General features: G+C 42.7%; 1 protein-coding gene across 2 annotated transcripts; it reads right to left on the bottom strand.

Annotated features, from left to right (window-relative positions):
* Positions 1 to 417: 417 nt before the first annotated feature.
* Positions 418 to 10,793, bottom strand: ptp4a1 (protein tyrosine phosphatase 4A1). Of its 2 annotated transcripts, none has more exons than XM_035400341.1 (6): positions 10,626 to 10,791; positions 7,306 to 8,005; positions 7,124 to 7,216; positions 6,491 to 6,621; positions 3,895 to 3,969; positions 418 to 3,389 (listed from the first exon to the last, which is right to left on the bottom strand). In XM_035400341.1, exons 2-6 carry the CDS (start codon positions 7,408 to 7,410, stop codon positions 3,272 to 3,274), a joined length of 522 nt encoding a protein of 173 aa, XP_035256232.1. In that variant the 5' UTR covers positions 7,411 to 8,005; positions 10,626 to 10,791; the 3' UTR covers positions 418 to 3,271. The 2 variants fall into 2 exon arrangements, with proteins under 2 accessions (XP_035256232.1, XP_035256233.1); XM_035400342.1 differs by having other exon boundaries at positions 3,251 to 3,389; positions 7,306 to 8,002; positions 10,626 to 10,793.
* Positions 10,794 to 16,697: the final 5,904 nt, after the last annotated feature.

Raw genomic sequence — 16,697 nt, 5'->3', positions numbered from 1 at the left:
TCTCTCTCTCTAAGCGCTAATGAGCCGTGTGAAAGTATTGATATATAATCATCATAATCTCACAATCAGCATGCAGGCTGAGCACGCCTGGTTTTTATTTATATAAAACCTGTGGCTTTATTGACTAACATCACTATGATGTAATAATTACTCTCGTCCAATTATCCAATAAACACGCATTTTATAAAATAAATAGGGAAATCTGCTTTGGAGGAACGTTGACAGGCCAAATTACTTGAGAAACGGCACCGTCAGTAACTGTTTATAAATTTCATCACAAATATTTAATACCAATATCTACAGCCTGAATTACTCAAGTTTCACTTTTCCTTACCTTGTTGTTCAAGGCATGCTCCATCTCCTAACTACTGTATTTATTACTAGATAATTCTAGAAAGAGTCACAAATTCAAGAAAATATTTGCATTTCAGTGTTTATTTCCACATACAAGCTCTCTCACAAGCTGGTAAACACTGGCCAGTTACTTCTCCCACAGAACTACAGCACGCGTTCCCATTTACAGTATAAATAGTTGATCTAACATTAACACATCACCGTTTCAAATACATAAATTATCAAGTATCCAAGTATTAAGTTATGCAGATCAAATAAAAAGGCATACAAAATATTGCAGACATTGATGTCCAGTTTGAAGCCAACGAAAGAAATCACATTTTTAGACAAAGCAGTAGTTGGTAAACAAAGTTGGTACACACATTTAAATGGGGGGAGGAAAAAAAAAATCCTAGTTTTCAGGATCATTAGACAATTTCCTTAACTACAATAAAGCATCTGTGTACTGTATTAAAAATAGTTACTGAAGGGCATGTATCCTGCAAGACGAAGGCAACGTGTTTATCCAAATCGTATTAAACACCCCTTCCAAGTTCATGACCAGGCCTCCAGCGGAGGGACTTGTTCCTCTAATAAACCGTAAGGCTTTTTTAAAAATGAGACCGACTGAAGGACGTCATGTGCTTCTAAAGATTGAAACAAAATGGAGGTTTAGGATCAGATAAGTTTAGATGTTATACCAAAGTCATTTAATAACTGTTAAAAAAAAAAAAAAAGGTAATACGTGCAAAAAACAATAAAATGCCCTCCGTTTAAAAAGATAATATTAAAGGAGTAAACAAAAAGCAGTATATACACAATGCGTACCCATTTTCCCAACATTAAACATTTCCTTCAAGACAGACACTGAAAAGAGAAACTGATCAAACTGGTCTCCGTGTCACTAATCTTATAATGGCATGTATGTTCGTACAAAACAAAGGAAAACGAGTTTGGCACCTAACTACACTTTTCATAGTTTTAACCGTAATAAAAGTCTATTCTGATCTGTAATTGCCGACGAATCTGAACTTCCTCCTAACCACAGTATCCTACGTGGTTTTAAATACTGGTCTTTAAAAATCGTTCCGAGTATTTATATAGTCACAAACAGTCCGACAGGCCTCATTCACAGTGGCTGCCATGTTTGAAGTGATGCATTGTGGGGACACGTTGGCTCAAAGTTAGCTTTCCTTTATTGGTGGGGGTCACAGTAATGTAGGTGTCTGGTGTAGTAGCGTGTTAATTCAACTCAACTCCTAACCAAATTTTATCTGTTAAGAGTTGAATTACCAATGTTAAGAGTTAAATTAACATGGCTAGAAGAATTAATGCTGGACATTTGACTGTGTACTGCATATATCCATTCACTGTCAGGCAGGGAGAAACTTTTACCATCGCTGGAGCGCGCCTGCACACATTTAATGCTAACGGGCCCAAGAATTCGGGCAGAGGTAGCGGGACAGAGCGACGGGCGCCGCTGCCGACGCAGCAGAGAGCGCGCGGCCACGCGCTCGCACCGTGCCCGAGGCCGGGACCGCATTCCAGAAGATTCCGTCCGCGGCGCTCTTTACACACGCCGATAAAGACTCTCCTCAGAGCCGGTCATGTGAACACGGACACGCCCGTCGCGAGATAGGAGACTTCACCAAGACTGATTAAAGAAAATTTTAAAATCCTACACTTAGAACTTTTTTTGAGGATTTCAGTAGTACTGCCCTCACTCTTCCAATTTCAAAACCACCGCTGAAAGTAGTCAGTAGTCACCTGATTTAAAAAAAGAAAAACTGTTAGCCATTCTACATCACAATGGTTGCCAAGTAACTCTTGGGCTGTTAGCACTTGAACTGCATTTAAATGCTATTTTGGGCGGCTGGTGGTGGCTGTGGGAATAACCACGTAATGTCTGTAGAACATTCTTCATAATCCATCAAAACAAGAGATTACCATTATAAACGTGTGTTTTAAGGAAAGCCATTATAATTTCTCACTTTAAAATGGTTCAAATTCAATAAAACTTCACAGCTAGCTTCAAACAGACCTCTGGTCTACGCCTCTACGCACATGTGCAGTCATGCCCCGTTCATGTAGCGACTAGCAGTGGGGAAATTTTCAAGTGACATGAAAAATGGTCACTCAGTTTTTGGCTTGCACAACCAGTAAAAACAGGAACCGAACGCAGCACCACAGAAGTGAATGGGACTGTTCTCCTGTTGGTGACTATTGGATAGGCTGCTAACCATAGAAACGCATCTGCACTGATTCATGTGTACCAAGGTTAAATGGCACTGTAGCTTATTTTCTTTTGGTGTGTATTTGGAGCCAATAATCTGATTGTAGGATTTTGGTGATTAACTGTACAATTAAAGATTCTTTTGTCTGAAGAGTTTGGTTTTAAAAACAAACACTGGACATCAACAGTTATTACAGCCGGCACTAAATAAAATACAATTAAAATTTTTTTAAAAACCTGTAGTTTAGCTGGCTATAAATTTCAATTTGTAGTTAGTTATTCTAGGTTATTTTATCTTTTCCCAAAAAAATCTAATTTAAGGCTGAATTTAGCCGACTGGAGGCAAACAGTTGAGCAGGCAACAAGCCCTACACAGATATTTTTTTGCAAACTTTGATAAAGTATATAAACATTATAAAATGGACAAGCAACCCAGAAAGCAGAAGCTGGGATACTGTATTTTGAACATTTTTTCAGACCAAGTTTTAAAACGGTGGAGGGCACTTCTAACAACAAGGTCATCTGGCAAAAATGGGTGTCGTTTGAGAGGTGATGCCAGTCATGGTTTCCTATGGATACATCTACATAATAATTAATGAATGATTGGGGAAGGGACGGGGGCGGGACAGGAGCGTGGCCTCAAAACACAAACATTCTCCGCGTTCTGTAGGGGGAGCTAGCAAGCGCTGGTGGAGGACTTCCACCCTACTGGATGCAGCAGTTGTTGCGATGGCCGTTGGAGTCTTTGAAACGCAGGCGCATCTTTGGACGATATTTCTCCAGGTAGAGGAGCTGCTTGCTGTTGAATGCGCCACGGCGCCTCCTGCAGGACAACCCAGGGAAAACCATCAAAAAACACACTAAAAAATGTACTTGTATATTTCTTTTAAATATTTCCTTTTTAAATGAACGTTGCCACAATTTGACACCTTGACTGAAGATCACGTTGCCATTACAGATCTTCGGTCAACTTAATATTAAGTGCTTCTCTTAAGAAGGATTTTAAGCATCGTGTTTTCATACTAATGTTATTCTGACACCATTTGTCCGTACACTTAAATGGCACATTCAGAGTTGCCAGATTTTGGCGGATTCCTTCCCATTTTGGGCTACTTTTTATGTTACTGTGCAAGGAAAAATGGCTTTGGGTGGGTTCACCGTTCTCAAATCTGGCAACAATGGTCACATTCATAAAAATAAAAGGTCTGTATACAGTGTCTATCAGTCAAGGTGAGGCAAAAAATGTAAGCGTTTGGGCATACTGTCTTCATCAGTGAAGCAGTGTTTTTGCTTTTTCCTGCGTTTGCAGTGGTATAAGCGTAACGTACTGTCTGATGAACTGGACAGCGTCCTCGTACTTCATCCCACATTCAATCATAGCGAGGGCAACCAGGACCGGGGCTCTGAAACACAGAAAAAAAACTCATTAATTTTATTTGAATGCAGGGCCAACAGCACTGCACACACAAATCAGTGTTTGGATTGGGCCTGAAATTATAGCCACAGCCACACCTGAGCCTGACCCAAACCCAGGGACCTCGCGCCAGAATGTGACCGAGTTCTCAGCATGGAAAACTTAAAGCCTGACACCACAGGAACGATAAACATTGATTTTAATCGCAACGCCGTGTACCCTTAGCCAAACTTAGTGGTCTCACAGAGGGAAAGCGGAAAATAGCCCGGCTGAATGCATTTTTCACAGAGCATTATTAGTTTATGTGAAGGTCTACGAAGGCCATGGAATTCCATACGCAAAATCAAACTAGAACATTCTACTTCGAAAACAAAATCAAGTGGATTCCAATAGTTCTTATTTATTTGTGTTCTGTACTTAGTGTTTTGCACATGTGAAGCGTACCAAGTGATTCTCAGGCAAGTAAACTAGAATCTGTAACTCGAGTCACTTTTGGGAACACCCAGACACCTGACATTTCTCTGACCTACTTCTACCCACTTCTAAGTTCCAGACTATAGGGCCCCTTTACTGTAACACACAGCGTAACGGGCGGGATCCCTTGAGTCCTCAAATCCTCTTATTAGCTTATTAGGTTTACGCGAATGAAGTATGCTTTCATCGTAGCGCTAGACCAGTTGACGGCCTTTTGCAACCGCAACAATACTACACTATTTGCACTTCCCGATAATGCCTTCAGTGAAGCCAATGACAAATGTTCACTAATAAAGTGTACAAATAAAATCTAATCTAATCGCTAAATCTGGCCGAGTACTTGCGCTTCTATTGACCGGTGCTTCTACCGACGTACCAAAACAAGCGGCACTAATTTTCGGTACCGATTTTCGGTGCTAAGAGTCCACTTATCACGAGAACACAGAAAACAAATGAATACACAACCACGCATGCAAAAATAATGTGCCGTCTTGGCTGATGGAACAGCGAAGGCCTCTGTTCCAGTGAACAAAGCCTTCATTATTGCCCGAGCTGCAGCTGATGTGCGCTGGGCGCAGACGACGCGAAAAACAAAGCCCCCGCCGATCTGCCCCGCCCTCCGCGCGTAGCGCATCGCGCCCGTTTCCCGCTCCGCGTTCCGGCCGTGCGACTCGCGCTCCTGGGTAACGGGAACGGGCCGTCGCCGAGCGAAGAGGTGACGTAACGGCAAACGTGTGATGACGTGTGAAGCTTAACGGGGACGCCGGCGAGGTAAATATAGCGCGTACACCGCGTGTGCCGAGACAGCGAGAGCTCCACGCCGGCGACACAAAAGACTAAATGTAACGGTCGAGTCTGGCGCACTCATCATCGCCCCGCCCAAGTCACGACGATGGCGAGGCCATCACCTGTGCTGTGGGAAATAACCTTGCCCATGAAGGTCCAGGCTTGTTTTACGGTTTCTAGTAGCTAGCTGACGGCTAATATTAGCAAGAAGAAAGACGCATGCAGGCCTACGCATTAGCCATGCGCTGTTTAACTAAAGCAAACTGCCGTTATGCTGCTGCTGTAATGTACTCAGTTTATTAGAGAATTAGCATCACCGCTGCTAGCAAACTCTCTCATGCTGAAGTCCAGTAACATGTCCGTGCGCCACTGAAGCGCTCTTCTGCCTGATAAAGTTAAAATGAGAGACACTAGTGCCACAGAGCTGAGACAGGGCTCACTGTGGAAGGACTACATTTGTTCTCCGCTGTTGAACTTGCATGGTCTAAGCCATTGATCAGTTCCTTTCCCCAGCTTAGTCTGTAGTGGTAATTGAAATCTGTGTGCATGAAGATTACATAGGTGACTCAGTCACCTACAGACTGACATTGCTTTCTACAATAAAATTATCTTGCCCAGGTTAACATAATTTACCTCAATATCACTCAGCACAGCTCCACAGAAGTCTGTCACCTATACGCACTACCAGAGATTCAGCAGTCTAGTCCAGCCTGAGCTGTTGTCTTGGTACCTGTTTACAAAGCTCATCTACTCCTGCACTGGGTGTGTTCAACAGGGGCCACAAACAGCAGAGAGAGAATGCCTTTATTGCTCGGATTTTTGAAATGAAACCTATTAAAGGTCTGTCTTCTCTTATTCATTACACACATTTGAAAAAGCATGAACTGACAAAGAAGAAGGACCGTTAATGATAGAAAGTTCTGACGATACGCGGCCATAAATCAGGGTTTTTAAAAGGGCACGCGTTGGTCTGTCGGAGCCAGGCCAAGTGACACCTGGTGACAGCGTCACAGGACGGACGTTTGCTCCCTGGGTTCGGGGTGAGTAATGCCTTAATCACGGGCAGCGGTCACATCCTCCCGGTGTCTGAGATTCGCGGTGCGGTGGGGGGGGGTGTGACGGGGTGAGACGGGACTCGGTTAGATACGCGGATCCCTCTCGCCGGCTGCGATTCGCGGTGTGGCGGGGGGGGGGGGGGGCGTGGTGAAACGGGACGCGGGGCGAAGCGGGGCGCGGTCCAGGGCGCGTACCTCCCGAGCCCCGCCACGCAGTGGACAGCGACGCAGCAGCCGGGCTCCTCACGGAACTTGGCCCTCAGGAGGTTCAGCCAATCGTCAACAATCTGGTTGGAGGGAGGAGCTCCGTCATCAAAGGGCCAATCCTGAAAAGGGCAGGAAGTAATCAGCATACTGTACAAAGTTTACGTGTGCAAGACTGACACATCTGTAAAAAATCTGTCACATTCTCAAAACATTCCAGAGGAATGTAATGAATGTTTTATGATGTTCGCACATTTCCCTGGCACTCAGCAGAAAAAAATATCTAAAACTGTTCCTTATTCGTTATATGAACATCTTTATTTTTACTAACTTAATCATAACTCTTACGTGTTCTCTCGGGAAATCGTAAGTGCGTTGAAAGCATTCACTTACACCAACAGAACCACATATTATAAGACTCCTAACTTCCTAAAATAATACTTGTGACAAACATACATTAAACGTTATAATTGATAGTAATACAATACATCACTGACTAACATGTCTTAGCTAGCTTAGTTAGCTACCATGCGTTAATCACATACTAATTCTAACTGAATATTACTACAACAGCTTTCCCATTTTTATTGTTTGTATCAATATTTGCTGCGTTTCGATACTCACCAAAACCTGAATCCCTTCTTTTTCCACCTGAGCGGCATCATAGGTGGCCTCACACACTCGGACAACGGTGGTCACTCCATACTTCTTCAGTTCCTGTAACAAATAAAAAGGCTAATTAAGCATGGACACAGTAACACGTTACATCCCCCCCGTTACATCCTCAAGTGTAAGCCAGGTCTCACCTCGATGAATTTGTTCAGGGTGGCGTTGGTGGGGTTGTGGGTGATGAGGAACCTCATGTTCTTGTAGGTGATCTCCACGGGGGCGGGGCGGTTCATACGAGCCATGGCGACAAAGTTACCGAACGCAAATCCAATTACAAAAAAAATAAGAAACACAACAACTTTTTCTTCCTTTCAATAATCAAACGGTGATAAGAGTGGACCAAACAGGTGACCTGTTTTCAGAAATTCCACATTAAAAAAGGAAAGGGGGAGGTGCGGTTTGGGAAAAAAAAATGCGGCTTCAGCCGGTGTAAGGTGTGGGTAGGGGGGTACGTGGGGCTGGACCGGGACGTGGCGGGAGGCGTGCGATGGGACCTCTCTCCGAAAACCGAAACGAAAGCCCAGGATCTGGTCGATTCTGGTGGAGGCGTGGAGCCGGCGGGGGCGGGGGCTCGAAGGTTACCCCATCCAGGTGCTCCCTGCCTCGGGTGAGACGAGCGCTCTCTGCCGCTGCCAGTCCAAACGCTCGGGCTGTTTCCCGGGTAACGCCGCCGCGCGCGCACGCCGCTGCTGCTGCTCCTTACGGGGGCTTCCTTGTGGAGTAGTAATGCGCCTCTAGAGTTCACTTGTCTGCATAGACGTCGTGCTGGGCCTGGCAGTAATCCCCACTGCCCTTCAGAAACTCCATAAATGTGTGACCGAGAACACCACAGAACTGCTGTGGGAGAGAGGGGGGGAGAGAGAGAGGGAGGGAGAGAGAGAGTGAGAGAGAGCGCACAGGACAGAGAAGAGGGGTCAGCCATGATTGCCCCCCCCCAGGGTACTGCAGACCCATCGCATATGTACGTGGCCGACAATGGCAACCGTCTATGTCGGCCATTAAAACTCAAGCCTTCTGCACACACCATTTCAGCAAAATCATACTGCTTTAATTTAATCTCAGCTCTGCAGGTACCTATTAACATTATTCAAAGCATGCATCACAGAACCTTAAAAAAGGACAACTGGGAGCTGCCCAGTGGTTCATCTGCATGTGCCTCTGCATGGACGGGCCCCTTGGGCCAATATTTCATCCAGAAGTGGGGACTTTAACATTTGGTTTGGACTTGGGATTACTTATTTTAGGGTTTCTTATGGAACTATCCATTCGTTGTTGAGAAAGGACAGAGTATCTGACACAGAACGTGAACAATTAGAATTAATTAGCCAAGCATGGCTTGGTTAAGCGTTAGATAGGACGGTTACGATGACGAACCAGCCCTCGGCACGGCGGCATGAAATCATACTCCGTGCTATGTTCTTGAAAAACAGGTTATGACGATGACATCTACATCTATGCAAACACACCACAAGGAAGACAGCCAAACACAGAAGAGTCATTGCGTCGGCACTCAAGGGGATTTACACAATCTGTTAAACTAGCACCTATGAGTCATGGTCACGAGACAACTTAAGAAGCCGATCCTCGCCAAAGGACAATTCCGCAGGACGTACAGAATACAAATACATTTTAAAAATGCATTACATAATTACGAAGAATTTAAAGTACTACTTGCGTACCAAGGTCTCACACATCATAGGAAATGTTTTCGATTGTGAACGCCTCTAAAAACTATATTATTATTATTGTTATTACATCCAGTTTCGACTAATATATACTTGCTCTTCTGTCGTTTGGTCAACACACGACGCGAACAGTTACCATCGCGTCAGAGACTGTGCGGAGTAGACTAGGGCGGGTCACGCACATCACAGCCAGTCTAAATTATAACCGACCCCGCCTTGTGCGACTGAAAATGCGACCGTCTCCGTTTATTAGTCATTAACAAAATGCAAAATTATAATTTGTCATTCACTGTGTGAACCGTTTCATTTCCACGCAATACGGCATTTCGACTTGATCGTCTTTCAAGTCCGGCAGACAATCACCGCGATGCGACATTTGCAAAACGAATGCATCTTAGACCGGTTCCCTGAGCTTGCTCTTGGGAGTTTTTAATTCAAAGAAAGTGGAGACACTTTTTCACCATAAGCTCCTTAAAAAGGATTAACGCATAAAGCAAGAAGCCTAACAAGCGGTCGCCCATTATACCTCGGTTCTCCAAAAGGCACGGGCGCAGTCAGGAGAGGCCATTACTGCATAGCTAGCTAGTATGTTAACGCGGCTGTGCCGTTTCAGCTGGCTGTGTAATGGTTTCACAATTTACACAGTAGGCATCCAGTGTCTTGGCAACAGAGGAATTTAATATTAACTAAATGTACTTCGACAGGCGAAACACGTATCTCTATCAAATTTAACATTTGCTGGTGGCCTACAGTTCTCCAAGCAGCCAAGACGGTTTCAGACTAGGGGAAAAACGGGGGCATATCCGTGCCCTACTTCTTCAAGCGAGCAACTGGATTGAGCAGGATTCAGGCGCATAACGGATACAGCTGGGTACAGCCAGAGTCCATGTTCAACCCCCACACAGCAAGTGACGTTCGGTCATAGTTTTATTTATGGAAAAATATAATCAATTAAAGAACACGCATTTCCTTTTAAATGCTCGATGGTTAGACTATATTAAACGGCAAAATAAAACTTGCACTCTAGACAAGCTAGCAGAACAATGTGGCAGCCTAGTTAGTTAGCACATTAGCACGGGGCACTTCTGTCATTAGAAAGAAAAATCCACGGTGCATTCATGCACTGTACGTTACTTCATCTGCAATTCTCGACGTTAAGCAACTAATGAAAAAAAGGATCCGAATTGGACAAACGTAGTAATCGGGGGATGACCCACGAAGCGAAACTAGCGTTAAATTGTCGGTGCGTTCTCCGTGTGCAGTGACAAGAAAAGAGGCCTAACGTCAAACACGTAGCCCGCTTGCTAGCACAGAACACTCAGTGTAGAGCATTCGATAACACCGTCAAGGGTCACTAGTTTCATAATTGCCACAATATGATAATCGAAGATAAACAGACAAACTTTTTTATTCTTTACAAACAGTGTATTCACATGATATCAGTACAGAGAAAGCGGCACAATTGGCTTCGCTACAGGTAACTTACACTATCGAATCATGCCTTGACCGAATCAAGCTAGCTATTTAGCTAGCAACAGGATTTTATAAACATAACATGTTTGGCTAGTTGTTATCTAGCCGAGTACTTAGTAAGCTCTCTGATAACGACAGCACAAAACGAGCAGTTAGCCTGCTCGCCATCCTTAGTTAAAGTAAATGAAGACAAAGAGGCCGTATTTCGGCGACGAAGTGAAAAGGCAACGTTAGCCTGCCAATTCTTTGACGGGAGACACAAAATATGGTAGCTATAAACAAGTTTAAAAAATACTTACAGGGATATGCTTACTCATTGAAGATTGTAGCTTAATCATAAAGCCGGTCCCTAAGAAGAAGAGAAAAATGATCGCGTTAGCGGTCTTGTACCATACAGCTACCGTGCTGGGTCGGCGTCCGCTCTAATGTTGCACAAGCGCTGAGCAGCCGCTGAAAGCACCCCAAACTCCACCCCCGCAAAACAGCGTGACGTTCTCCCTCTTGGAACCGCGCGTCACTGTTTAGCTGAAATAGAAACGCCCCTCGGAAATTTCCCTTCAGATACGAGACGGTAGTGAACTCAGGACGTTTTAATTGCAGTACTGGCCTTCTTTCAGTCTTCTTTGAAGTGACTCGTCGTGGCTATATTATATTTGATAATAGTACCAGTTCCTTATTTCTATAACAAAATATAACTGTCGTCGTATTTTTATATTTACAAATGGTTGTCTAGAGATAAATACGTCACCAAAAAAAGGTTGCTTGTCTTTACCAAATTTAGAACTTATTTTTCACTTTTAAGTCAAATCCTTCCTCGTAATTTGGAATGGCCAACAGTATTTATGTCAAGTTCATTCCTTTAAACACCTCTGTAAATTCAGGAGAGCGCAGACAGGCATGCACTCGCTAACAAATGTGATGTCAGTCACTATAAATCAGTAGTTAAGTAGTAGTATTTTCTGTCCTAAAACATGACAGACATACATTGGATATTGCCAAAGTGCTGATTGATGGTGTCATGCTGAGACTGTAATGAGATTTTATACAACATGGCAACACACTTTACATGTTTCCTTTCTAATTAATATGATGGAATTAAGCAGCTATTTTTCAAGCAAATATTTAATCTGCTTACTTTTATTTTGATATTGTATTTTTTGAGGTAGCACCTCAACTTTCTTTTAACTGTTCCAATAATTTAAGACTGACAGACTGCCTTGCTGTACTGCTAATCAATTATCACGCAAAGTTCCCTCCAGGCATGTGTAAAGGTTGCTATTGACCCTTGTTCATCAACTTGTACTCTGTCACCCTAGACTGATTATCATCATCTTAGTGAACTACAGGGGCCTATATTTCTTGCAGTGGTAAAGGATTATGTATCACTGGTGTGTTATGGGAATGTTGGTGATTTACGAACCCAAGTTAGGCCTTTTCTTTATGTGCTCATTATAAGCCTCTCTGGATAGGAGCATCAGCTAAAGGACTAAAATTTATGCACACTCACCTGAAACACACTGCTAACATTTACACAACCATTTTGATCACAATACAATCAAGAAGGCTCATAGGGCTTTCAAGATTACCCACAAATAACCATTTTGGTAACGGCTAGCGATCTTGAGATCACCATCTGATCATATTGAACCCTGGGATGATTATCACGCGATCCTGAGACACCGAATAACGAAAATGTAAATTAACACCTATTCTTAGGCCCCAGACCCTGCTGGGGGAAGCTGAGCAGGCTCAGATGAAGACTGTTGATCCATGAGCAGATCCATCATGGGATGATCACTAGTGATTTATCAACTCACTGCGAAATGAGCAAAGCACTCCATTTGCCAGTACTTCCATTGGAGAAAAAAATGGCCTTGTCTTTTATCCAGTATGCAAATTATACCGTACCAATCGAGGGAGCTCACCACTCCCTCCCTCCCTCCCTCCCCAAAACTACCAAACAGTTATGTCGTTCTGCATCATCACATGATAAAAAATAGACACTTTGCATTGGACAATATCATGCAGTAAACAGGCGTATCTCCCAGATATCTTTGCATATCAGAAAAAAAGACACTAGTTCTGCCAAAGAAAGTATCACAGATAATTTAATTAATAGTGTTGGCAATGTATTCTCTGCATAGGCTTGACATGCTCAGAGACTAATATAAAACCAAAAAGTGAGTAATCATGAAAGGTGATGTGTTTGCTGAATGAAGGGTATAGAAAATGCATGCAAGCAATGATTTATGAATGGGATTGTTAACAGTTCTTGTGCCATATTCAGGTTTGGCTGTGGATAAATCATGCAGGGCAGTACGTGACTTATTGTGAGTCCCTGCCTGATGTGGGGCCATGGAAAAAGACAACACAAAAAGACAATTTATATGTTTTAGAGACCCCCTAATGTCACATTTCCTGCTTTCATGGGAGACCATGTCTCATTTTGGGGAGCCCAGTCTGATATGTGGTCAGGGATACAACCATACCTCTTTTTGTGACTGCGGTCGTTGGTGTGAAACTGAGTAACAGTGAAACCCTTTAAACAGTTTTGAGGAAACTGTATCATCCCATTAAGTAAAACACCAGGCCGGTCAGTAGAGGATGGACTCCCCCTCTGTAGCCGGGTTCCTCTCGAGATTTCTTCCCATTGAGGAGTTTTTTCTCGCCACTGTTTGAGGGTTTTCTCCCCACTGGGAGTTTTTTTTTTACCTTACTGTATGTACTTGCTATTTGGGGGTTCAGGCCTAGTGTTTGCTCTGTTTGCTCTGTCTCTTACCTTGCTACTCTGTAATGCATCTTTGTGACAGTTCTTTATAAAAAGCGCTATACACATAAAATTTAATTTAATTTAAAGTAAAACCAAACAGAAGTTGTATCGTTGAGCTTTGCCACATTGGTAGCATTTATCTGTTAATGGTAATTAACTAAATGGTGATTGTGTAAATGAAAACACCAACAGCAGAGAACAGATGTAGCTTGCAAGCAATTCCTAATGTACGACTGGGTATAATTCAAAGATCACTTTCAAGGATAAATACAATAATACAATATTAATGTATTTCAACGTGTTTTTCCGAGGTCCAATGCATCACATTCATGTTCATTTGTGCATGCCATGATTAGTCTGACCACCCGTTAAGTGTAGATTTTAGAATGTGGCAGGGACGGTCAGGTGTAGTACAATGATAAACCGTGCCAGTTTGCAAAGTTTTCAAGCTGATCTCGAAACATGCTTAATTTGTTATTATGTACTTTCAGGGGGGAAAGTGCTGATGGCATCAAGAATATTTAATTGGGTTGGTTTTCAAGCCTTAAAATACATGCATACTGTACATATTGTAAGATGTAATTACTCTGAGCTACTATCACACAGTTTTACAGAATTACATTTTAGAAAAGAAATAAAGCACAAAGACACAAAGCTGGGAACACGGATTGAGATGAACCCCTACTGCACTTATTGCCAGTGTCCCGTGGAGATGCAGCCGGGGAGATAGCTCTGTTATCGTCTCTTAAATTTACTCTCCTGGATTAGATTGCATTTGCTTCATTGATCTCCTTCATCTTTGTTTCATTCATCTCCCTTCAGTCTCCGTGTCCAAAATGTCTGACTGATTGGAGCTCAACGCCAGCCTATGACAGTGATGCATTGTGGGTGACAGAATAAAACAGTTCAAGTGCGAGCTATAAGAGTAAACTGATTTTGCTTACTGGGGGGGGGGGGGGGGGTCAACGTGTCCCCGGCCTAACATTGAGCCAGGGCACTGCATTGCTGCCGGAACATGGCCAGCGTAAAGATTACCCAGTAAACGTTTCATGGCTGATGAAAAATAAATTGCTCATCCCTGACTCACACTTTCCACTGTTCCCTGCACCAGAACTGTCTTTACGTCACTGATATTCCAACGGTTCACTCAAACTGCCGTCAATAATTAAGAAGGTCCTTTTTATCTGGAGGCCTCTTGAACAATCACGTAATGGCTGAGAACTACTGAGTGATCTAACAGAATATAAAATGCAAAAGGGTAAAATATGACGACAAGCGAATTATTTAATCGGACAATTGCAGATAATGGCTCAATGGAATATTTTTTTTATGATTACAGTTAATTATAAAATAATTAAATTGTTATTTCATCACTGTTTTCCCTTTCCCTGTTTGTAGGTATCAGTAGAGATTTAACTCCATTTATGTCAAAGGATGTGATCCCTATGGAATAATAACCATGGCAACACTGTCATAATGTATTATGCAACATTTTGGGGCCATGGCAACTGATGTCAAATGGAAGTGAACTCTTCAATATCTGCCAATAAAATTCTGAATAATCAGTTCAAAAACCAACATATTATTATTCTGAGAAATGAACTATTTGGCACAAGCTAAAAACTCAAAGCCAATACACACACAACATGGTGAGTGATTATCATTGAAAACATTTCCCACTGATCAAGACAACAACAAAAAAATGAGTGTGTTCTGTTGTAACTACAAAAGCCTTTCTGACCTTTCCTAAAGGGCTGGTAGCCAGTGATATATATTACCTGATAAAACATTTCCACTTGCAAACTATAAATAATACAATTTCTAAAGCTAAGATTTTTTTCACAGACAGTTTTGCATGGTGTATTTGAGGTAATAACGCTGCAGTTTACAGTAACTGTGCAACCCACACCTGGCTGCTCTTATCATACCCTATAATTCCAATATTCTAAAACTTCCATTCCAGTCTTCCTGGATAATTTAAAGATTTTTAGAATCATAATAAAAATGATTAGGAGGAACCACCACCAGAACTGAAAATTTACTCTGAATATATAGTATTTCACAGCTTTTTATTACAGTTTCATTGCAACTTGTAAATATAATATCTGCGGTGAAATATGAAAATGTGTGCTTTTTTCTTTTGTGACAGAAATACTGTCTGTGATTGACGTGTTTGTCATATATATTAGTTTAGCCCATTCTTCATCATTTTCACCCCTTAAACATTGTAGTAATGTAACATTATGGTAAATCTCTTGTTTCTGAATTAATGGTTTTACAACCAAAATAATAATAATAATTATACAACCAATCAAGCTTAGCAAAGACATGTTCTGAATTTGCATGTTATTTACTGAACAATTTGACTTGAATAAACCTGAAAAACATGTTTACCTCAATCCTGTTAGCACTGCTAAATGTCTGACAACACTTTCTTATATTCAAGTGATTTAAAGCAGACAGAAACCGGTGATATCTAACCAAAATCGGTGTTCACTCAAAGCACAGCAAACACCAGCATAAACAGTGAGCCCAGAGGACGTGGCTGGAAAAAACTCGTTCCAACACCTACAAACAGGAAGACCGACCTATCCCCGTCTCTCCTGGAATTATTGTCTACTCGTCTGTTTACAAACACTTGACGATGACTTAATGCATGCGGTAAAGGAATATAATGGGTCAGACAACATGTCGCGCGCAACCCCCTCCCCCACCCATCGCTTCTGCAGTTTTGACCGACATTTTCTGAGAACAATGCCGTCCTTTATTTCCAGACTAAAGACGGGAATGGCGTGGGCCAAAAACCGCTAGTGTCGGTGACAGAAGTATGTCGCTAAGAGGCTTATGAGGAGTAGTGGCCAAAGGGCTGGTTGGAAGAAAACAGTTTTCTCCCTTTAAAAAAAGAAAAAGTAATTTGATGCCGAGCACTAGCGGCGCAGCACCAAGGGTAAAGAGGAAGTCTATGGACGCCGCAGTATGTGAGATCCACCACTTTTCACATGGCTTCTGCTCTGAGTGGGTGGCCAAATCAGACGTATCCAGACAAGCTGTACCAACACCCTGTCTGCTCCAGTCCTCCACGGTCACTGTCTGTCTGTTTATATCACTGGGCAGAAAGTCTGAGTTAAAAAAAAAACATCTCTTAACGTCTAGAAAACAACCTTGGACCCCCATACACCCCCAGTCCAGGGGGAAATGTGTGCTGCTAAAAGCAGGACAGCGTCGTGAATGCCAGCTTTATGTTCTATCAACACCTTCCTGCCAGTTGCTGCAACACGCATTACTCTGGAATGTCTAGGGCAAAGGCTCTACACAACAAGCAAGTAAACAACAACATCGACTGGCCTGGTGTCCACCAAAATTCCTCAGCTGCTTGTGACCCCGTGGAGTCCCCATAACTGTGGAAAGCCTACATTGTTTTGAGAAACAAACAGCTATGTTGCTGTTATGGATGATTGCTGGGCACCGTGTAAACACTGTGATGTAATGCAGCGCTGTTTGAATAGCTCATTGTTAGGCTCGACTTTCACTTTAGTGTGATGTTATTATGTTGCGCTTAAAGATTATTGCTCGGCACTTCCTTCATTATTGTATGCGTCAG

Source organism: Anguilla anguilla, chromosome 18 (genome assembly GCF_013347855.1).
Source record: "Anguilla anguilla isolate fAngAng1 chromosome 18, fAngAng1.pri, whole genome shotgun sequence".
In the NCBI taxonomy this organism is placed as follows: Eukaryota; Metazoa; Chordata; class Actinopteri; order Anguilliformes; family Anguillidae; genus Anguilla; species Anguilla anguilla.
Note: the sequence above shows the minus strand (reverse complement) of the source record. Positions and strands in the feature narration are given on the sequence as shown.

Coding starts and splice junctions, on each gene's coding strand:
- ptp4a1 (XM_035400342.1), bottom strand. CDS start 7,410: ATGGCTCGTATGAACCGCCCCGCCCCCGTGGAGATCACCTACAAGAAC. Junction 7,217..7,305: donor CCCTGAACAAATTCATCGAG/GTGAGACCTGGC, acceptor TATTTGTTACAG/GAACTGAAGAAGTATGGAGT. Junction 3,390..3,894: donor GCTGTCCAGTTCATCAGACA/GTACGTTACGCT, acceptor GTTGTCCTGCAG/GAGGCGCCGTGGCGCATTCA.